General features: G+C 34.3%; 1 protein-coding gene across 1 annotated transcript in view; it reads left to right on the top strand.

Moving 5' to 3' along the window:
• Nucleotides 1-24116, top strand: part of NIPBL (NIPBL cohesin loading factor) — a 266866-nt gene that overhangs the window by 143827 nt on the left and 98923 nt on the right. Inside the window, 6 exon segments of the mRNA XM_020995941.2 lie at nt 2652-2779; nt 4512-4611; nt 5543-5694; nt 13934-14094; nt 15059-15155; nt 18851-19465. Of these exon segments, the coding sequence (XP_020851600.1) occupies nt 2652-2779; nt 4512-4611; nt 5543-5694; nt 13934-14094; nt 15059-15155; nt 18851-19465 (1253 nt within the window).

Below are 24116 nucleotides of genomic sequence, written 5' to 3'. Positions count from 1 at the left end.
CATTTTGAGGTCCTTTCATATTCCCAGAAATTGTTGTATACCAAATTATTATGTATAGGTGGTCCTGCTTTTAGATACAAATCATTCCTGGAGAAAACATATTAAGGTAGATCACTCTAAGGCTAAATACTGTCTATGTGACTACTATTTTTGTGGATATTAGGAACTGTTAAATAGCAGTGAAGCTATTCCACTGATTCAGTACTGCTGACTGAAATAGTCCATTTCTGTAATCACCTAAACTGTTCTTTCTGCCTCTCCTCTCTTTCCTCTCCAGTCCACAAGTAAATGTCAGGGTTGTCTCTTTTGCCTACAAAATAAAATGTGTTTTGTTATTCTAGCATAATCCTATTATCCTAGCCTTTAGAGCCCTTCACAATCTGACTTTAGCCCATCTGACCAACTTTATTTAATACAACTCCCTTCATTTGCTCTATGTTCTGTCTTTGGTTCTGTGCCCTGCCCTAACTCTACCTTCAAGGTCTAATTTAGGTGCTGCTTCTTCCTTGAAGTCTTTTCGGATCCCCTCAGTTAAAAGTGGTTCCTTCTTCAAATCACTTTTCAGCCTCTACTTTGTACTTCCAATGAGAGCATCATGGATTTGGAGCTGAGAGAGACATTAAGAAATAATCTAGTCTGATCCTCTCATTTTATGGTTCAGGAAACTGAGGCCCAGAAAGTAACTTTCCAAAGTTCAAGTCAATAAGTATTTATTAAGGGTTTGCTTACTAAGCTCTGTGAATGCACATATGAGCACAAAGAAAATCAGTCCCTTCCCTCTAGAAGCTTAATGGGAGAGGACAACTCAGAAAAGGAAACTGAAAAGCGGGGGGTATCAGCAAGAGATACTTGGACCGTGGCGGGTAACGTCCAAAGAATCAAGAAAGGATACCAGAGAGGAATGAAGACATGGCCCAGGCAGTTTGTTTAAAATGGAGGATCTGGTAGGAAGGGGGTATGGTGCGTACTCTGATTTGCACATTGAGAAGACTGTTGCAGCAGGTTGAAGAACATCCAGGTGTCATCATGGAGCCCGGAAAAGAAGGAAGTTTACACAGGGAGAAGATGGGAGAGTCATCATTTAAATTCACCTCCTGTGACTTTAAATCCAGCCCTCTTTTTACTGCATCCATGCTACCTTGAATTCTAGTTTATTTAGGCTCTTGTTTCATTTTTCCTTCTCTTCCTACTCTCCCTCAGGTCCTCCAATGGTTACCGCTTTGAGGATGATGGGTTTCTTTGTAACTAGCATAGTCCCTTGCACATAATAGCTGTTTAGTAATTGTTGGCTTGAATTTAGTGGAATTTTGCTACCTTTACTCTTTGTTTTCATGTGTTCAACTGATGTTAGAACATTTTTGAAAGACATTTTCACTTTATTGTGATACAATTTAATTTATTGTTTATAGGAACTCATAGTGTATTTAAGAGCAATGACTCCCTAAATAAGTCTATATCTGTCAGTATCAAGTGAATAAAACATTGAATTAAAAATAAATAAAAGGAGAAGTAGCCTAATAGAATTATGAAGATAATTTAGTTCTTACTTTCAGATTTATACACAGTGGGTACTATGCTTAATCATTTGATATCTGAATTTCCTCTGTTGACTTTTAGTTTGGTATATGGATATAGGATAGGGAAATTGGATGGCTTCTGTCCTCTATGTGAGGTCTTTACACTGTCACTCCATTATTTTGTTGGAAATTATTTTCAAAAGCACCAGAGGCTGTGTTATAATAACATATATATGGTACATATATGTGGTACATTATAGTTACAAAACATTTCCATGGCCTTAGAACAACCCTTCAAAGTTGTTAATTGTTTATTATTTCTATCCCTGTTTTACAAATGGGGAAACTGTAGCTTAAAGAGCTTCAGTGACTCCTACAGTGTCAGCAAGGCTACCCAATAGTGGAGCCAGAATAAGAAAGCCAGTTCTTCTGACTCCAAGTATGATGCTTTTTCCATTCCATCATGGTGCCATCTAAGTGGTGTTAATGAGTAGAACTCAGGTCTTGCAATGAGGAAGACTTGAGTTCAAATCCTACCTCAGTCACTTACTAGCTGTGTGACCCTAGACAAATCACTCAGTCTCTTTCAGCCTCAGTTTCCTCATCTGTAAAATGGCGCTTACCTCACAGGTTGATCAAATGAGATTATACAAGGTACTTAGCTAACAAATATATTAGCTGTAATTGATATCACTCATTGAGACCTAAGGAGTAAAAAGTGCAATCTAGAGCCAGATAATAATTTTTTAATTGTTTTCCTTTCTGTATCTTTTATCAGGGTTAATAACTGAGAGCTGATGTCATTTATCTTCTACTTTATATGTTTAAAAATACAAAGTTCTTTCGATAATTATCACTCCAAAGAATAATATACTCCTTAGAACCCATTTCATCCTTAGGAAATTATTTTGCATTCTTGATTGTTATCTTTACTTCACTCAAGGATCTCTATTCCCGGGGTCCATACTTTACAAAAACATCTATATATGTGTAATATCTATTATTATGAGTACTCTTGGTTTTTGCATTTCATCTTCTTCCAAGCTTTATGGGCTAATACAGAGTAATGGAATTTTTATAATTTAGAACATTTTTATATGCTTATTTATCTTCTGTTTATTTCTTTAATGCTAGAGAGTTGAAAGATAATCTTGGTAGTGATGATCCAGAAGGAGACATACCAGTTTTGCTGCAGTCTGTCCTGGCAAGGAATCCTAATGTTTTCAGGGAGAAAAGCATGCAGAACAGATACGTACAGAGTGGTAAGAATATTTCCCTATTATTTACATTTTAAAATATATTTTTCTTCATTGTTCAAATACCAGAATGTATATTACCTGTAATAAATTTGTCTCTTTTTCTTAATACCATGGCATATAGTTTGGTATTTATTTAGTTAGACTGTGATAATACCTTAAACTGGACCATGTATGTAGTAGAAGCTGCATAAATATTAGTCATTAATAACATCCTTTTAGATTTGTGTGGTGCTAGGATTCCATGGAAGTCAGGTAAAGCTAAGAGAATATCATTGGATTTTTGAAGTCTTTTGAGCGTTTTGTACTTTGAGACAACTATAGACTTTAGGATTTCTTTCACCCTTTTCATCCTGTGTTCTTACTCTAGAAGTTCCATTTTGTTGTTTCAGTTTTTAAATTAGAAAATACTTGGAGTCAAGAGGACCTGAGTTCAAATGTGGCCTCAGACACTTGACACTTAATAGCTGTGTGACCCTGAGCAAGTCACTTTAATCCCAGTTGCCTCAAAAAAAAAACATTTAGAAAATACTTTGCACTCTTTTCCGTAGACCATACTGCATCTACCCCATATAAAATAACTAAGGTATAAAATCCAGAATCACTTAGGTTTGGGAGAGAATATAGGTTTAGAAAAAGTATGTTGCTATTGTTAGGCCTGGGAATGGTTCATAAGAGTTAAAAGCAGGAAATCAAATTTAGGGAGAAATTGTGGGGGAGAGGAGTGAGTGGAAATTAATTTGGAAGTAGATCATAAGCTCTTGAAAGTTTTAAATAGACAAGTTTCATTTTGGTCCTTAAAGTTACCAGAAATTGAACTTCTCTTCATTCGTGTGACGTTTCAAGATTTAGAAAGCATTTTACTTATATTGTTTCATTTTGATTCCCACAAGAATCCTTTTATATACATGTTACAAGGGTTGTTAACTTCATCTTACAGATGAGGAAACTGAGGCTGAGAGAGATTAAGCAGCTTGTCTAAAGTCACACAGCTGGTATATGATATGATATTTATTTAAACCTGTGTCTTCTTGACTCTAAATCAAATACTCTTATCTGCGATACCATCTAGCTTCTCTGTAACAAAATGTCATATATGTAACAGTTGAAAGAGCTTATAATATACATAGTCCACAGAAGTCAAGGATTAGGGAAGGATTTAATAACTATTTTCAGATATCTGTTAATTGAAAGAGGGATATACTTATTTCGTATTGCTCTAGAAAGAAGAACAAGGATAGATATTAAGTGGAAATTGCAAGCAGGCAGCATAATTTCTGAGAACTGTCCAGTTCTGACTGTCTTACAAAGTAAGGAGCTCCTCATCACTAAAAGTATTCAAGCAGAGTTTACAAGACCATCTGTCAAGTATGATGTAGAAAGAAATTGCTGCATTGACTTAAAGGTTGGACCACACAACTGTTAAGGTCCTTCCTAAATCTATGATTGTATGAAATACAGTTTTCAGGCTTTATAAAGTCTCCAGTTTTGTTCCTGCAATTATGTAATGAAAAGATTTTATATGAACTTTTATGTGAAGTTTACAAGTTATTTTTATAACTGCCTTCTTATGCCAGTTAAAATGAAAAGATTAGCAAAAAGGAAGGATACCATGTTTTGAAAATAAGAACTTTTGAATATTTGCAAAAAAGAAAATACACTTGAGTTTGAATGGTTAAAAGATGGTGTTATCATTACAGGAAATTAATACAATCATGTTTTTGTATGTGTTGTATAGGAATGATGATGTCCCAGTATAAACTTTCTCAAAATTCCATGCACAGTAGTCCTGCATCTTCCAATTATCAACAAACCACTATCTCACATAGCCCTTCCAGGTAATATGTATAATTATTAAGCATGGTTGCTTTTTTTTTTTTTGACATCTCACACCATGTTTTCTTTAGAAAAAAATTCTATTTGGAGATAAAACATATTTGCTTTCACTCTGTAGTAGTTTTCGAGTTTATAGTTTTAAGACATTATACATCTAAATCTCATTAGCAGAAGGTTAGCCACCAGATGATGAATTTTAACTATCACAACTCATTAAGACCATCTACTGCATTGTAGAACAGAGGTTTTAAATTCTTGACCTGCAGGTAGCAGGCAGAACCACTACCCAACCCCCAGTGCAACTGTAACCAGATTAAAATGTAATTGGGAAATGTTGCGTTTTTTTTAAATACAATACAATATAGAAAATAATAATTTTTGGTTTTCTAAGTCAGTATGCAGTCAGCTGTTGTATTTGAGTTTGATACCATTGGTGAAGAGGAGTAGCTCTCAGTGTTGGTTAGTAGAGTACCCCCACTCATGAAAGCACAGATAGTGTTGAAGTATTAAAGGAAAACTTGTGACTATTTCATTGAAGAATTACATACAGAAGAGCATGAAGCATCCCTGTAATTACTTTGGCTAGAAGTTGAACTGACATCATTTTAATAATTAAATTGGGGAAAGGAAAAGAAAGTTTTGGTATTTTAAACTAAACTATAAGAAAATGTGTAGGGTGTAAGTGTATGTTAGCAAGAATTATTTCAACTGAGTGATCATAACTTTTATAATTAATCTCATCACTTTTAACTCTTAAGATAAGGGATTTTGAATCTATTGAATGTTACCTAAATATTTTGTAAGAGTCTTAGTTTCCATAATTCTGTATGGTACAAATGTACTTTGGAGAATTTTGTGAAAATAAAATTTCAAGGAATGAAATACTTAATTGCATCTCCTCATATAATTCTTCATTTGATTTTGGGGTTTTAGCCGATTTGTGCCCCCACAGACAAGCTCTGGGAACAGATATATGGCACAACCAAACAGCCCAGTGCCTAGTCCATATGCCCCACAGAGCCCTGCAGGATACATGCCATACTCACATCCTCCAAGTTACACACCACATCCACAGATGCAGCAAGGTAAGACTGTTGGACATTTCTTTACTGAGGATGTTACAGAGCCTGATGGTGTACATTTCAGATTAGCTACTAGTTTTGGTATTCTTATCTTAAAGATTTTAGTAAAATGCTAACAAAGATATCTGACTGGTTTTTATGTGAATCAACTATAACTGTAATCATTTAAAAAAAACTTATAAAAAGCATTTACAGGGTTGGTACAAAAATTTGTTTGTATTGCATCGCTAATTTCTTGTAATGCACATTTACTCCAAAGAACTATTATAAAAACAACAAAATGTTTAAGAAGATGTATTTTTTTTAATTTTATTAGTTAAGAAGTAGTGTGGTATAATATAAAAACCATAGGTCAAGAGTCCAGAAACACAAGTTCTGCTCCTGATGGCATCAGTAACTGACCATCAGCAAAACATTTCATTTTTTTCTGCCTTTGTTTCCTCCTGTATAAAATCAGAATGTTGGACTGTATGAATTTTAAGGTTTCTTCTAGCTCTAAATACTGTGATTTTTATGCTAAGGAAAAAATGGATGACTGTTTCTTTAAAAATTAAAAAGGTAGACTGTGTCATAGAACACGCACTCTAAATCTACATATATTTTTCCATGTCTTAATAGCTTAGAGATACAAACAATTACCAGGTTAACTAAAGTTGAGAGTACATATATATAGCCTATATCATATCAATTCTTTTCATAGTTTAAAGTTATTTTATGCAGTCTAGTAATCAAAATGGAAAAAAAAGTTAACAATGAAATGGTTTAGGTAAGTAAACAAGCTTTTCAATAACAAGGTATCGATTATTTGTAACATGCTTCAAACTAGGTTCAGGTAAAAATAGATTTTATGGAAATTTTAAGATATTCTTGTCATGATTTTCCTAAACAATATGGTAAAATTGTAATTGGAGCTTTGTAATTTAGTTTGGTGACAGCACTACTGGAATTGAAAGCATGTTAACATAATTGGATACCAAATCCAAGATTTGAAAACCGTACCAGCCTTTTATTTGAATCATGGTTGCTTGATTTGTTACTGCTCTCTAGAGATTTTTCAGCCTTTGTTGAAATACATGTGATGTGCCTTAACACAAAATACCTACGTGTCATGAAAATTATTATTAAAAATAATTCATTATTATTCCCTAGGTTTATGGTCTCCACACTTCTAATTGCACACTTCTGTCAGTTAAAAAAAATTTTGAGCATGTACCTCCAATATATGTATATTTATTTTTTAATGAATTATATGTATGTATTACTATATGAATATTATATACATTATTAACTTAAAATATAAACTTAACGGGATAAAATGAAGATGAAATAATATTTAATGCTAGAGTCAATAGGGGGTCACTGCAGTTTATTGAGTTAGGGATTAACATAGTCAAACCTGTGCTTTAGGCATATCAGTTTGACAGTGAAATGGAAGATGGATTTGAATGAGGAAAGGTAAGGCTGGGAGACAAATTAGGAAGCTATTGCAGTGGTCCAGGTGAGAGCTGATGAGACCCTGTGTGAGTAGAGAGAATGGGCTGGATGCAAGAGATGACTGGAGGGTAGAATCAATAAGATGGACAATTGATTGACTGTATGGAGAGAATGAAAGTGAGGAACTGAGAATGCTATATTGTTTGTAAGCCTGGGTAACTTTAAGGACTGGGATATCGTTGACAAAAATAGAGATCTTAGTAAGAACAGTAGATTTAGGGGAAAGATGATGCAATGAGAGCTGTAATACAAATAACATCTCACCCATTTCTGTTCATCTTATGGAACAGAGTGAGGAGTGGGGGCTCCTGGGGCAGTTCTCTTATTCACTTGCCACTCCCTAAGACTGCAGCACCTATTCACGGGGTCCTGAGACCCATAAAGTGATCTGGGTAAAGGATGATATGCTCAGAGTGTATACTGGTACAATTTTGCCTGAGTAGCTTCTCATTCAAGCTGCTGAAACACAAGTAATAATCACCCATAGAGGGTCCATACCCCAAACAGAAGGGAAGGGTTTGAGCGCTTCAATGAGGGGATTGGGAGGGAAAAGAATAGAGGAATATTGAATGATAATAGGTGAAAGGGAAGGTGGGATTCAAGTCCATCATTGACTGCTGCAGAGATAATGGGATATGCTTCCCATCTTCCCAACTTCAGATTGGTTACTTCTTCCTTGAGGTCATGCCATAGCCAACTGAAGCTTCTGAGCTCCCCCTTGAAAAACTACTGCCCTAGACAATTTTCTTGTCATAGCTTCCTTCCACTTAGCTTTGTTGTCTACCAAATCTTCCCTTCTTTATTGAAATCTCTTTTAACAGTTGCCAGAGCCAAATCTGCAACTCATAATTCAATATTCATTTATCCAAGAAGTGGGAATACATAGGTAAAACTAGTCACAGTCTCTTCTCTAAGTGACCTTATGATATAGATGAGAATATAAGACATGTACAGTAAATCTCTAAGTTCAAATAAATGTAAAAGAGAACTCCATATTTAATAAAGGAGAGATTACTTCAAGCTGGTGGAATTAGAGAGGGCTTCTTGGAAGAGATAAGATATGAAACAGACCTTGAAGGAAAGAAAGAATTTCACATTTCTGGAATCATTTAATTTACAAAATCCGTTTGTAAAATGTAAATACCCTGAGGATAAAACTTTTATATTTTAACGTCAATTATTTTAATAAGACAACCAAATCTGTACCCCCATGAGATACATAATACTCATTGATAACTTAGGAAGAGAAGAGCTAGAGGAAATTGGGAGCAGGCCAGAGTAATAGGAGAGTTTAGGAGACTGCCACATAAGTGTGCTTGGGTTCCTCCTGCATCCAGGTAAGGGCAGAGCATTGGAAGAAAGCAGGAAAAGGAGAGAAGCAGAAGCTTCCACTTCCAATCCCATAAAGGGAGGATGGGATAGTAAGTAGACAAATTTTACCTGCTTTGCACTTTTTCACAGGGTCCTGCCTGTTTCCTACATTAAGATAGCAGGTCTAGTTTAATAATCACTTTTCCTCAGTTTATCCCAGTTCTGCCCAGTATCCCTAGTGCAACCTCCCCAGTTCAACCTCTGTCCAGTTCTATAGTAGTGTAGCTTTGATTCCTGACTATTCTATTTGGGCAGGCCACTTAACTTTTCTAGGCCTTGGGGTTTCCTCTTATAAGAGTTGGGCTTACCCAATCTCTCAAAGTCCATTTGACCTCTAAATCTTATAATTTCAGGGTCCTCTATGATCCCAGTTCTTCAACTTTTCCCACCTCTTTATTATCAGAACATAATTCATTTTTTTCCTCTCTGCCAGTTCACATCAAGACCTTCTCTAAAAGTTATAGTCTTAGAGAGTTGCCTGAAACATGAGAGGTGACATTTGCACAGGGTCACACATGGCCTCTGGCTTTCAAGTCTTCTGTCCCCAAAACCAGCTCTTTGTCAGCTTCTCTGTAATTCTGGTCATGATTTAAACATTCTTCTACAGTAATACTTTATTGAGATTTTACCATATTAAAGAAATGGGGGCAGCTAGGTGGCGCAGTGGATAGAGCAGCAACCCTGACGTCAAGAGAACCTGAGTTCAAATTCTGCCTCAGACCAAACACTTGACACATACTAGCTATGTGACTCTGGGCAAGTCACTTAACCCCAATTGCCTAAAACAAAAACAAACAAAATAAAAAAAGAAATGGTAAATTTTGTGGTGCCAGTTTAGTGTTCTAGGAAGTAAGATTAGAAAGAGATCAGTGTGAAGTAGTGTAGATGAGAAAGATGTTGGTTGAGGAGGTAGAATTTGAACTAGGCCTTTTTAAATGAGGAAGGTAAGAGGATGTGCAGAGGATAGGTGGATAAAGAAAATTCATGTGCTCTATATTTTTAATATGGCATAAGCCTGATTGAAGTAGAAGATTCAAATAAAGACTAGAAATAAGGTTCTTGAAACCAGATAATAAATAGCTAAAAACTGGAGTTTGACACTATTTTAATCACACACCCCTCTCTATAAAAAATATTTGAGTGTGCACTGGAAATATATGTATTGTATACTTATTTATAAATTATATATGTGCTATTGTACTAAAATATTATGTACAATATAAAACCTACTCAAAACCAAAAATTTCGGAGGATGAGATAAAGGTGAAATAAATGTTTTTAAAATATCTTTTATTAATGATGGGGGGAAAAGAAACCTTTTTTGCTCTCACTAAAACTTTATCAATAATATTTTTAGTGAAAGTATTGTCACTTGAATATGCTTCATTCTTTTTTTAAAAATCCTTATGTATGCCCTGGGGGATAAGGTGAAATTGTAAATAATTGTTTGTTAGTAATTAATTATTCAGTTAATTTCATCGTTGTAACTAGGTAAGCTGTTAAATTTGTCTTAAATTTAATTGAAAAATACAATAATCAAATAAATGTTACAATGGTAAAACAGCTTTTCTGCAAAAGTCATGTTTGTGTGTAGCTATTCACCATACACAATGCAAAAAATAAAATAAAATAAAATAAAATAAAAGCAAAAGTGAATTGTCTCTGGTTTCAATTCAGTAGAAAGTTTTTAATATGAATCTTTCTCTTTCTTTATGTGGTTCTGCTTATTGGGTGGTATCATGCTTTAATTTCCTATTCATGTTTGAGTATCTTAGTTGTGCTTCCATATGTGTGAGAATCAGCAGTAAGGCAGGTTTTCCTGGACAAAAGAGTTTGGGGAGGGCAGGAGTATGTAATGAGGTTGAAAAGGTAGATTGGGAACAGATATAGTAGGGCATTAATTACCAAACTGAGGACTTCGTATGTGATTCTAGAGGCAGTATAGAGCCACTGGAATTTATTGGAAGTGGGAGACATAGGCAGACCTGTGCTTTAGGAACGCTGTTGGAAAGAGGGGACACTTGAGGCAGAGACACCTAATTAGGAGGCCATTGCAGTAGTATGGGTAGAGATGTTAAATGACTAAATTGGGTGGTGTAGAGCAGGGGATGTGAGACATGTGGAGACATTAGAAATAACAAAATTTGGTAATTGTTTTGTTATATGGAGTGAATGAAAGTGAGGAGTTAAGGAAGACCCAGTGGTTGTAGACTTGGATAACTAACAGAACAGTGATACCCTAGATTATAATAGGGAAAGTTTGGGGAAAGGGTGGGTTTGGAGGGAAGATAATATACTGAGATCTATGATGCATTGCCTCCTTATCTTACATGACTCACTCTGTCCTACCCCAAACCACTAAGGATTGGGTATATTGGTGGGTGGGAATTTTCCCAATGCCTGGGGCCTGAGTTTCACTTAGGTTTTAACTCCCTTGAGGGGCCCAGTACCTGGTTTATAAGGGAAGCTGTTAGGAGCTTACCCAGAGGAGGAAAGAGATGGAATAGTGGAGTATTGGGGACAGTAAAGGATTTGGGTATGATGTAAAGAAAAGCCTGCCTATTATAATAGGAATGGGTGGGTATAACCTTCCCTCTGATTAGTGTTAATTACAAATTCTTTGGGTTCCTGCCCCAACTGGAGGTAGTTATTGGTATCCTACTTTGGAGACCAGTAAGTAGCTACTTGTTTTTGAGGAAGGGCACGATATAATGGAAATAATATGTAAAATGTAATTTCCTTGCTTTGTTTTCATTTTTCTATCTCTAGCATAGAATAGGCATTTAATAAGTGTTTTCCCAAATTAATCGATGTCATGAGGAAGAAAAATATGACATTTATATGCCAAATGGATTGAAAGCTGGAGAGCAGAGCAAGGGAGACCAGTTGCAATAATAGAGTTGTGAGGGGAAGCTAGGTGGCACAGTGGGTAGAGCACCAGCCCTGGAGTCAGGAGGACCTGAGTTCATACACCTAGCATTTTAGTTATGTGTCCCTGTGCAAGTCACTTAACCCCATTGCCTAGCCAAAAAGAAAATAATAATAATAGAGTTCTGAGGTCAGGAGGGTCTAGTCTTAGTACTGTGCCACCTAGCTGCCCCAAGATACCAATTATTAAACAACGTAGTTACAAACCTCAAGGACCTTAGTTCTATAGAGTTAGAACATATATGTAGATACATGTAATATAAAGTAGCATAGGACGGCCAAAGGAAAGATCTAGACCATGAAAATTTGAGTTGAGTGAAAACACTTTTAGCCAAGAATTCTTAACTTTTTTGTCATGTTGTTGTCCTTGACAATGTGATGAAGCCTATGGACACCTTCTTTGAATAATGTTTTTAAATGCATAAAATAGATAGTATTTCAGAGGAAACGAATTACACTGAAATAAATTCAACAAAATATTTTTTTAAAAGAACAGGTTCCCAGGCCTCAGGTTAAGTACTTCTAATTTAAGCAGAAAGCACCAGGGAAAACTTCATGGCTGCACCTGTGGATATGAGGAGAATGCATTCTAGGCACTCAGCAAATAGATGGAGCATGTTTAGTTTGGAGAATAGCTAGTAGTCAGTTCAGTTCAGATGAATAAGGGTTTATTAAACTCCTTTGTACCAGGCACTGGGCCAGTCACTGGGAGTACAAAGACAAAGGTCCCTGTCCTCAAGGATGGTCCATCTCCCATCTCCATGACTTTGCACAGGCATGGAGGCCCTCCCTCTGCTTCTTTGAATTTCTGGTGCCCTTTAAAGCTCTGTTCATGTCACCTCCTTGACAGGCTATTTCTAAATCCTCTTAGTTGTAAGTACTTTGCACAAAATTTACTGTCTTCACAAATTCTATTTACTTACCTTCGTGTAAGGTGAATTTATCTAACTCTGCATATTAGTCCTAGCTTTTCGTTGATTAGCTATATGACAATGTCAGCCTCATTTAACTTCTCTAGGCTTCAGTTTTCTTGGGCAGTATGATCTCTGAAGGCCTGCAGAGCTGTAAAAATCTCTAATAGTGTATTTCTCTACCAAAATCTACATACCTCAATTTAGAGTGATTTTATGAAAAAGTACAAGTACTATTTAAAGAAAAGATTTAAGAAAAATACATTAATAGGAAATATACAAGTTTTAAGTGTATGTAAATATACATTGTTTTCATGGTTCTATGGTGTGTTCTTTTGTTGGAAAAATTTTTTAAATTGAATTTTGTTCTGGAACTTCCTCTTTATTAGTCTTTCCATTAACAACAGCTATAATAAAATTTATCTAAATGAAAGAAGACATTGTTTCCCTTTAGTGAATATGTGGAGTTGTTAATGAACTTCATACAGTTAGCAGCAAAGTGAAATGGCATAACCTCAACTGGGAAGATTTAAGAAGGTTTGGTTTCTAGTACTAGATTTTAAAGCCATGTAATGCTAGAGAACTTTATAATGTTAAGGAGATGGAATCAACAAGACTTTGCAACTGATTGGATGTGGGGAGTGCGTGACAGTGAAGTGTGGAAGATCAATCAATCAGCAAGCATTTGTTAAGCCCCCATTGTGTGCCAGGTACTGTACTAGGTGCTGGGACACAAAGACAGAAATGAAACAGTTCTTATTTCAGGGAGCTTACATTCTAACAAGGGAGACAATGTGAATGTAAAGAATAATATATAGAATACAAAATAAATACAAACTTGTGACCTGAGTGACTGATTGGAAGAACAGTGGTGTCTTCAACAGACAAAGGGAAGTTAGGAGGAGGGATGGGTTTATATTTTACTTTTACCATTATTATCAAAGTGAATTTTTTTTTCTCTTCACAGAAATTACTAATGAGGGATCATGGGGTAAAATCAAATGAGTAATTCATTCAAATAGTGTATTATTCCACGGTTATTCATATTTTAGTGTTCAGGTAGTTAAAGTGAACTTCTTTGCTTAGGAAATACTTTCCCATATTCATGACAAAGCAAACGCTAACAAATCTGTTTAAAGATTCAGCTTCTAATAGAGAGGTTAAAATTGAGTAAGCAGTACTGCAAAGGCTATATTGATTATTTACATAGTTGATATATAAATGTATGTATATTCATTACTACTTTCTTAAAGATAAGAATGTTAATTTTTATATTCCAGCTATAGATTTGAAGCAATAAGTTATTTATTACGATTTTAAAATTCACTGCATTTACAAATATATTTTCAGCTATTTCATTGAAAATTATTATTTTTTGCACTTTCCCCTAGTCTCAAAATTAAATTAATTGGCTATTGTACCAATAATATCTGACTGTTGTTTGTAATTGATTGAACATTATTTTCAGTATACTCCAAGTAATTTTAAATATTTTCTTCCTGAAAAGCTATTAATTTTATTATTCTTTCTAATTTCAGCATCAGTATCAAGTCCCATTGTCCCAAGTGGGCTGAGAAACATGCATGATAATAAAGTTTCTGGTCAGTTGTCTGGCAATTCAGCTAATCATCATGCTGATAATCCTAGACATGGCTCAAGTGACGACTACCTACACATGGTGCACAGGCTAAGTAGTGATGTATGTAAAAAAAAGTCACTATTTTTAAGGTAAAGGGGTAGTTTTACTATTTTGTTACATTATATCATAACCTGGGTTCTAGTCATGATTCTACCACTTAAGAGCTGTATGACCTTGGCAAGTGACTTAATCTTTCTGGACTATAGTTTATTTAATGGAGGTAACAATATATGCCCTGCCTACTTCACAGAGTTTTTATGAAGACTAAATGAAAAAAAGCTCTATGAAATATAAAGCACTACATTGTGTCAGCTATTTTCATATTCGATAATATCAGTAAATAAAGAAGCTACACTAGAGCTCCAGTGTAGTTCTGTGATGCTATGATTCTGAGGTTCACTTTTGTTTTTCCTGCTACTGTTAAAATTTTAAGTGTGTTAAAATTTTGGTGTGTTCAGTAGAACTTTTACATATAAATTGTGCAACAAAAAATTATCTAGCACTTTCTCTTCTCATTTTCTGGAGAGTGGTAAGTTAAGAGGTCAGGAAGAGCCCATCTTGTGGTTCTCTACTTCTGACTTTTTTCTGATAAACCTTTCACTTTATGACCAATAATATCATCTATTTGAAATGGTATCTATGTTGCACAAGTTTTGGAAATTTTTGAATGACTTTGAACTTAGTAAACTTACAGTTCATTTCTTCAGTATTATATTGATCAAATAAACTTTTATGAAACCCCTAATTTGAAAAAGGCAATCAGAAATAAAGGGGAGCATATTATATAGTGGCACCAGTTCATTAATTTTCCTTGCCATGCTTAGCCTATGCATTATTTTTTGAAACATGAAGTACTTGTTTCTGAGATATTAAACCAAGAAGAAACAGGAAGGTTTGAAAAAATTATAGTTTTAAATACTGACCCTTTGCGTATCAGTAAAGTGTTGATATTTAGTGGGGTTTTTTTCTTTAACACTGCTAAGAAGTTTCTCTTTGACATGTATATTTATGATTATTTTCTTAGGATGGAGATTCTTCAACAATGAGGAATGCTGCATCTTTTCCTTTGAGGTCTCCTCAGCCAGTGTGCTCCCCAGCTGGAAGTGATGGAACTCCTAAAGGTATTATTGTAACTTTGATTGATCTCATCAGTTGATTACCTTAAAAATATTGTTATGAGTTTCTCCTTTCAAATGAGTAATTTCTTCTTTAATCATTTGCTCTGTGGAATTCTCCCATCTTTTACCAGCAATGCAGTAATTTAAGGAAGTCCATATAAGTATATTACCTTGTAGCTGATTTGGGAAGTAACATTTTAAATGTGGATTTTTTTTCCTCACTTTCTAAAATGATTCCTTTTGTGACCTTGACAAAATGACAGTCTCTCCAGTTCCTTTCCTTTAAGATCAAATAATGTTTGCTACCAGAAAGAGTTTTCATTATTAATATTTATGGTAGAATGTTGAACTTTCTGAAGGAGTTGCAACCAAAATATAGATACATCTCTGAGAATAATAGTACAATTGAAAATATATTTTATCTCCTTGAATCATACAGATTCATGAGTAAGGTATGACCCATTTGGGAAAGTGTTAATTTGTTACTTGACACTACCTGTATTCAAATAGCAATCAGTATGAAAAGTTACATTTTCTAGGAGAAGTAATAAATTAATATTAACTCGTAATATTTTATAAGTTATGGCAGTCGTGTGATGTAAATACATGAATATTTTTCATCAGTTAGATGGTGATAGATTAAGTGATAAATTAATCCAAAGCAAATTAGCCTAAGATTATTAAAATGCCCAAGGAACATATTAGAATCTTATAAATTTGTCTGTGTTTCCTATATGAATTACAAGAATTTGAGAATCAAATTGTATTTCTTGATAGACTACTGTTGGCGCTTCATGTAAACATACTAAAAAAAAAAGAACTACTGATTCATATTTCAGAAGAACAACTATGGTATGTTATTGTACTTAGAACTTCCCATCAAAAAATTCATTTCAAAGCAATACAAATGTTCCTAAAACATTTTTTATAAATCAAATTTTATTTTAAGTGCATCAGAGGAGCTTTATGAAGTGAATATTTTTATGAAGCAAAAAAGATTGTTTAATATCTTCAGTTTATCTGTTTTGTACATTTAGATGTTTATCAGTTGGTTTTCTTCTGTTCCTCATGTTCATGAATGGAAAATATCTGATTTCAAATTGTATTACATTTAAGCTCTGATTCTTGGTTCTTTGAATATGCAGGAGTGAAAAGAGTACTGGATTTGGGTTGAGGGGACCCAAATTCAGATTCAGACTTTATCATTTTTAACATTTGTCACCTTTAGTCAAATCACTTAAGTTCTCAACACCTCAGTTTCCTCATTTCTAAAATACTGAGATTGATATATAGGAAGATCACGAAATTCTAAATCTGTGATCCTGTGATACTTTCTAAATTGTCACCTAAATATCTAAATGTTTCAAGACCAAGAATACGATATTTAGAAAGTTTTTGACATGTTAGAAAGTATAAGACATGTAACCAAATAATGCATTGTTATCAGTAATCAAAACAAACAACCCCCCCCAAAAAAAAAAACAGGAAGAATTACACTAGAAAAATGAGGGAAAACAATGTTTCCCAAGAAAAATGATAGTGGTGAGAACAGAAGGAAACATATATGCACACTATACCTAAGCTTACTCTAATCAGTGTCATTTTGTAAGAATTACTCATGTTCATTATAATCAAACCCCATTCTAATGTTTTATGTTTGGGGTTTTTGTTTTTGGCTGTCTATGTATTATATGAACCTGATTAACTTGATTAATTAAATGAGTTAATGTATACAAAATGCTTTGCAAACCATAAAACATTATGTAAACATAGGCCCTAATAATAATAATGATGATGATGACAATATTGCTTCTAATGATAAAGTTGGCCCTGCTTAATACTGCATTGCCTAACTAGTTTTCATAGAACCGCGTAATGGTATTATGTGTCTTTATGGTATACCCTTTCATTTGCATGATAGAAACAAGAAAATACTGATTCACAACACTTCAATATATTTTATTCTTTTAAGCAATGTAAGTTCAAGAGCAATGAAAGTCTCCTAAAAATTTTTTTGTATTTAATGTTTATAGAGGCAATTTGCTATTCAATCAGAAAACTTTTGCCGCTGAGTTTGTTTTAAAACATCTTCAGAGATACTTTAGTGACCTGTTGCATAAAATATATTAGAGAGAGAGAGAGAGAGAGAGAGAGAGAGTGTGTGTGTGTGTGTGTGTGTGTGTGTGTGTGTGTGTGTGTGTGTATGTGTGACTCAGATTGAAAGAGACTTTAGAAATAAAGGGTCGGCAACATTTTCCCCCTTTCCTTATTTGAGTCCTTCACATTTCATGGAATCACATCATTTGAGAGTTGGAAGGCACATCAGTGTCGCTCTATTCCAGGGGTGGGAACCTATGGCCTCCAGGCCACAGGTCCCCCATCCCTGCTATAGTCAAACCTATGTCTGAGAAAGTTATCTTAATATAGGTCTAACAAGTAGTCTTTGAACTTTTTTTTCAAGACCTACAATGAGAAGAAACTTAGTACCTCCCAAGGCAATCCACTCTACTTTTTGAGAATTCAGATTATTAGGAAGTTTTTCCTTAGATCAAATCTTTGTTTGCCTCTTATAATTTCCATCTGCGGTACCTAGTTTTGCCTCACTGGGGTCAAACTGAACAAGCCTAATCCTTCTTTTAATATACTTTTCTTCGCATGTGGCATATGTAATGGTTTTCTTTGAGTGCAAACATATTGAACCTTATCATTTGCTGAGGCCTGTTAAGTGTTTAGTGCAAGATGTCCCAAAAACCTGACTAAAGCTTTAAGCCTTAATGGCTTGAATAGCTTAATCCTGCTATAAATAGCTAACATTTATATAATGTGCTAAAGTTTACAGAGCTCTCTATTATTTAATTTGTTGCTCTGAGATAGTGTTATAATTATCCCCATTTTATAGATGACAAACTGAGGCTAGGAGGCATTAAGTGACATGCCTAGGGTTATAGAAGTAGCTATTGTCTAATGAGAGGTTCAAAGCCAGGCTCTGTTTACTATGCCATGCTATCTGAGTTTCTTCCTGTGTAAAAGGAGAAAGTTGGACTAAATGTTCCCAGTTAGGTTGCCTCTGGCTCTAAAAGTCAGATTTTTTGATGAAGAAAAAAGAGTAAATAATGGAGGGAGAAAATAAAAACTAAATTAATTCCTCGCATGTAAGAATTATTTTCAGAAATAATGCAATTACAGAAATAACTTTAAAATTTTAATATAGTTTTTTAAGCTATAAAAAATTATTTTATCATTTATCCAAGTTCTTATTAAAGATCTGCCTATCACTGACTACATGCTCTGCCTAAAGAAACTATCATGTGTAGATAGTGTCTCATAACAAGATCATTGAAATCTTCATGTAAGAGGAGACTAAAGAAGTTTTAGACCTTTCCTTCTTTCTTCCTTTTGCCCAAGTTGGATTCTTGTAACCTTTCAGAGCTATAGCTCATAGCATTGAATTATAATTGCCATATGGTTTCTGTGTCCAGTGTTTGGCCAGCCCAGTTTTTTGCAAACTGTATTTGTCACCTGTGGTTAGTTGAATAAGTTATTTTCAAGGGCATAATGAATTTACATTACCCTTTTTAGCTAGCTGCTTGTAGAATGGGCATATACTGCTACTTATACAATACTTCTATTATTCCATAGATAAATAGGAAAGATTTATACCAGCACAACTGTTCAGTCCTTTTGAATTGTTTTTCTAGGATCAAGACCACCATTAATCCTACAATCTCAGCCTCCACCTTATTCATCACCTAGAGATGTTCCACCTGACATATTATTAGATTCACCAGAAAGAAAACAGAAGAAACAAAAGAAAATGAAGTTAGGGAAAGATGAAAAAGACCAGAGTGAAAAAGCTGCAATGTATGATATCATTAGTTCTCCATCTAAGGACTCTACTAAACTTACATTAAGACTTTCTCGTGTAAGATCTTCAGATATGGACCAGCAGGAAGATATGCTTTCTGGTATAGAAAATAGCAATGTATCAGAGAGTGATATTCCTTTTAATGTGCAGTACCCAGGACAAACTTCAAAAACACCCATCACGCCACAGGATGTAAACCGCCCACTAAACGCTGCACAGTGTTTGCCACAGCATGAACAGACAGCATTCCTTCAGGCACAACAAGTGCCTGTTTTACAACAGAACACATCAGTTACTGCAAAACAACCTCAGACTTCTGTGGTACAATCTCAGCAACAAGGAACGCTGTACGATGAAGTAGAATTGGATGCATTGGCTGAAATTGAGAGGATAGAACGGGAATCGGCTATTGAAAGGGAACGTTTTTCAAAGGAAGTTCAAGATAAAGGTAAAATGGTTATACGTTTGTTACTGTTTTTGTTGCCTTGCTACTCTGTCATCCTCTCAGAAAATTTTATATTGTAATTTTACATGATATGTTTCTTGTTTTACCACATTTTATACATTATGACCATTCATACATTCTACCTTTAATTTTTGAACAGTACCATGTGGAAGTTAGTTTCTTGAATCCTAATTTTTTTTTTTTAGGATTGGATTTCTGTAGGTAATATATCACAGTTCTAGTGACTATCTCTTATATATTATATTGTCATGTCATATCATGTCATATTTATGGAAGCTAGGTGGTAGAGTATATAGAGTGTTGGAGTCAGGAAGACCTGAGTTTTAATCAGACAGTGTCCCTGGGCAAGTCACTTACCCTCTTTCTGGCACAGTTTCCTTGTCTACAGTATGAATAATAATAGTACCTACCTCACAGCATCTTTATAAAGGTCAAATGGGTAAACATAAGTAGAGCATTTTACAAACCTTAAAGCCCTATATAAATACTAGCTATTATCTTGGATGTTTTTCAACTAAAATGTTCGTTGGCATTTACATCACTTCTTTTTCACAGTTAAAATACTTAAGAGTTATATATCTGCAATTAGTTTGTGCCGAAGCAAAGATAACTTTGATGTTACATTTAGGAGAAGATTATGGATTTGCTTAGGTTGTTAGGTTATTATTTGCAGTCATATCATTTGAATTGTGTGATCTATCTTATTAGGATAGTATTTGAAGTGGGACTTTTCAGAATTCACACAGTTACTGTGAGTCAGGTAAGTATTCTTTCACATCCAACTAGTGTTCACATTATATTAGAGTAATAATGGAGCTTTAAGACATAGTAGTTTTAGAAATTCTTGTTTTGCAAATGATCAAATAAAACAAAAGTCCTAATAACACTCTAGAGCTATTTTTGTTAGATACTTAGTGAAAAAGATTTGATCATTTTAAAGAATCTTTCTGATTTGTTGGTCTAGTGTAGATTAGGGTGGATTTTATGTTTTTCCTCAGTGAATAAATTCCTATCCTGCGGGGAAAAAAAATATAGAAAGGCCAGGCAACTACTTTGTACTTTCAGTTATTATTTAAAATATTTGTTGGTTTACTTCCTGGTCTTGTGTTTCCTTTTTGGGGGATATTGTTAAATACATTTTTTTGTGCTAGGTAGAACTTCTTGTTTTTGTGGATTTTTTCATTATGTGACAAAAAGTAGGTTGAGAAAAGTTAAAGTATTAAAATTTCACCTATGTAGTATGCTGGTTTTAATGCTTAGAAAACATGAAATGGCTTGCGTTTTGAAATAATATGCTAATTAACAATCAGGATAACTGATTATATATTGTACATTTTATTTTTGTTAAAGAAAAGCATTGTAGACCTTTTCTGTTTATTGACCTTTATGTAAAATTTGTTCAAAGTTTACACTCATGAACTGGACCGAAATTTTAGAAGTTAAATGATTGACTTGGGCCTACCACTAGAAATATTTGTGATAATTTTGGGGAAATTGGGGGGGGGATGAATAGATCTCTTTTTTAAAGGCTTATTGGCATCCTGAAACTACATCCTTTCTTTGCAGATTTTTTTTAAATTAGCATTTGTTTTTTAAACAATCTGTAATGATTTAGATATGAGTTGATTGAAACTTAGGCAAGTAGAATTGATCTAGAATTTTTCTGAGACCACTGACCTGGTCCTATATGGAAAAAAAAGGTGTTTGTCACTCCCACTCTAACTTGGTGACTTTGTCACCAGGTTTTGATTGCTGGCTCCTACTTCCTGACCTCTGACCCATCATTACCCAGAATCAGACCCAATAATATTATGAAACCTTATAGAGAAATCAAGTCTACCGTACATGCCCCTGCAAAGAACATAAGGGAAAACCAAATATACAGAAAGAAAATAAAATACCTGCATCCAATCCAAAACTGCAAAGTTAAAAGACAACCAGAAGCTAGCAATAGCTGGGAGAGCTTTTACACCGGAAAACAGAGCCCAAACTATAGCAAAATTACTTATAGCCTGGGAACGTAGGGAGAGGCTCCACACCAGATAAAGCATAAATAGGGGGGAAAGAAGCACTACCCAATATAATGAAGAAATACTATAATTTAACAGAAGCCTAAGAGAGAAACTCAGACAAAAAGATTAATTCCACAACATGTATTAGTAGAGCTGCAGAAGAAGAAAAAATGTCATAGTTGCAAGAACTACAAAAATGGGGCCAGAAGAAGTGAAGCAAGAGATAAAAAGTGATATTAGAATTGAAATAAGAGCTCTGGAGTAAATCATTGGAAAGATAACTGTTTAGAATAAATTTAGAAAACCTTAATCTTAATGGACTCCTTGCAAACATAACAACAGTTAGAACTCAATGATTCCATGAAACAACAGTAAATATTCTAAGTTGAAGATTGAAAAATCTGTCAGTAGATAAATATTGATTAAGTGCCTCCTGTGTGTCAGATACTATGCTAAGCAGTGGGGATATAAAAATTCACCTTGAAAACAGGTCCAGAAAAGATTACTTAAGAGTCATCAGATTCCCGGAAACTGTTAACAAACACAAAAACTTGGATACTGTACTTTGGGAAATAATAAAGAAGATTGGCTCATTTATTAGAAGCAGATGGCAACATAAAAATAGAAATAATCCACTGACAACCTCCTGAAAGAAACTATAGTTTGAAAACACCAAGAAATACCAGAGCCAAACTCCAGGACTTTCAAAATGAAAGATAAAGACAATCACAGAAAATAAAATGTTCAGTTTTGATTACATAAAACTAAAGAACTTTTGCACCAATAAAATCAGTGCAACAAGAATTAGAAGGGAAACAGTTAACTGCAGGGAAATCTTATGTCCCAGATACATAGATAATTGATCCAAGTGTGTAAGAATAAGAGCCAATCCATAATTAAAAATGGTCAAAGGGTGAGCAGTTTTCAAAAGAAGAAAGGCCATCAACAACTGTATGAGAAGGCTCTGAAACAATAAGAATAATAATAATCAGAGAACTACAAATTAAAAATAGCTAAGGTTTTACCTCACATCCATCAATTTGACAAAGAGAAATAGCTATTATTGCAGGAGGTATAGGAGGACAGACTTGTGGATTTACTGTCGATAGAGCTGTCAACTAACTAGTCCAACCATTCTGGAAAACAATTTGAAATTATACTCCAAAAGTCACTGAAATATATGTATCCTGTAACTGAACAGTAACATTACTAAACCTATACCTGAAAGGGATTAAAGACAGAGGAAAAGTTACTTTGTATACAAAAATATTCATAATAGCATTTTTTGGAATGGCAAGGAACTAGAAACAAAGTAGATGCTCAACAACTGGAGAATGGCTAGGCAAATTATGGTATATTTATGTTTTGAAATATGATTGTACCATAAGAAGTGATTAAAGAAATGAATTCACATAAACTGATTAAAAGTGAATTGAGAACTACAACATTGTAATGATCAATTGTCAAAACCTAAAAACTATGATCAATGCATTAAACAATCACAGCTCCAGAACACTGACTGTGATTCATGCATCTCTCCTCTTGTTAGGCATTGGACCAGCCAATAGTGTAGAATGAAATATACCCTTTCAGACATGACCAATGTAGGTTCTTTTCCTTGACTATAATATAGACTTTTTGTTTATTTTGGGGGAGATAAACTTACTGGGGAAGAGAGATGAATAAGGAGTTATGATAATAGTATCAAAAGAGAGGAAAGAAAATAGCATCAATGAAACACTTTAAAGATATACTGAAGAGAGTAGAAACTGGGACACAGACAAGTGAAATAGTGTTGGGAAAAAACATGTTAAATTTAACATGCTTCTTTTAAAAGCTATATATAATAGAAATTTGTGGTAACATAATACAAGTCTTTTTACATGAAATAACTATTTTTGTCTTTCATGATGAAATTATAATTTTAAAATTAAAAAGTCATAGGCAAAACAACTCATTTTTAAATGGCATTGAAATATCTACCTTAATGTAATAATGTATGTAGGTTTTGTCCTATATTTGCTTTGCTTTATCCTTTCTTGAATTCTAGCATTCTTATTTCTAGGATGTTCTTTGAAAGATGTATTTAACTGTTTAGTGATTAGAACCGGGGACAGAGGTAGGGAACCTGCAGCGTTGAGGCCGCATGTGGCTTCCAGGTCCTTGGGTGCAGCCTTTTGACTGAATCCAAGTTTTACCAAACAAATCCTTTTATTAAGGAGATTTGTTCTGTGAAGTTTGGATCCAATCAAAGGGCTGCACTTGAGGACCTAGAGGGCCACATGTGGCCTTGAGGCCAAAGATTCCTTTCCCCTGGTCTAGAAGTTTAGATGCCACCATCCAGAATCTAGTGAACAATTAGGAACATCTTTTCTCATTCCTTTAATTTCCCCCTTTAAAAAAATGAAATACAAATCTGTATATATGTGTGTGTGTATGTGTGTATATATATATGTATGTATGTGTATGTATCTCACCTTACTAAAGATGTTAACAAGATTAAATATACCATATGGTCATTTGAAGTTGGAGATGACATCACAGATGAGAAAATACATAAAATTTTCATGAAGTTGGGATCTTGTTTAAGGTTTTGTCAAATGTCATAATTTGACCTTACA

The sequence above is a fragment of the Phascolarctos cinereus genome, unplaced genomic scaffold (assembly GCF_003287225.1).
Source record: "Phascolarctos cinereus isolate Bilbo 61053 unplaced genomic scaffold, phaCin_HiC Scaffold_4;HRSCAF=312, whole genome shotgun sequence".
NCBI classification, from domain to species: Eukaryota; Metazoa; Chordata; class Mammalia; order Diprotodontia; family Phascolarctidae; genus Phascolarctos; species Phascolarctos cinereus.
Note: the sequence above shows the minus strand (reverse complement) of the source record. Positions and strands in the feature narration are given on the sequence as shown.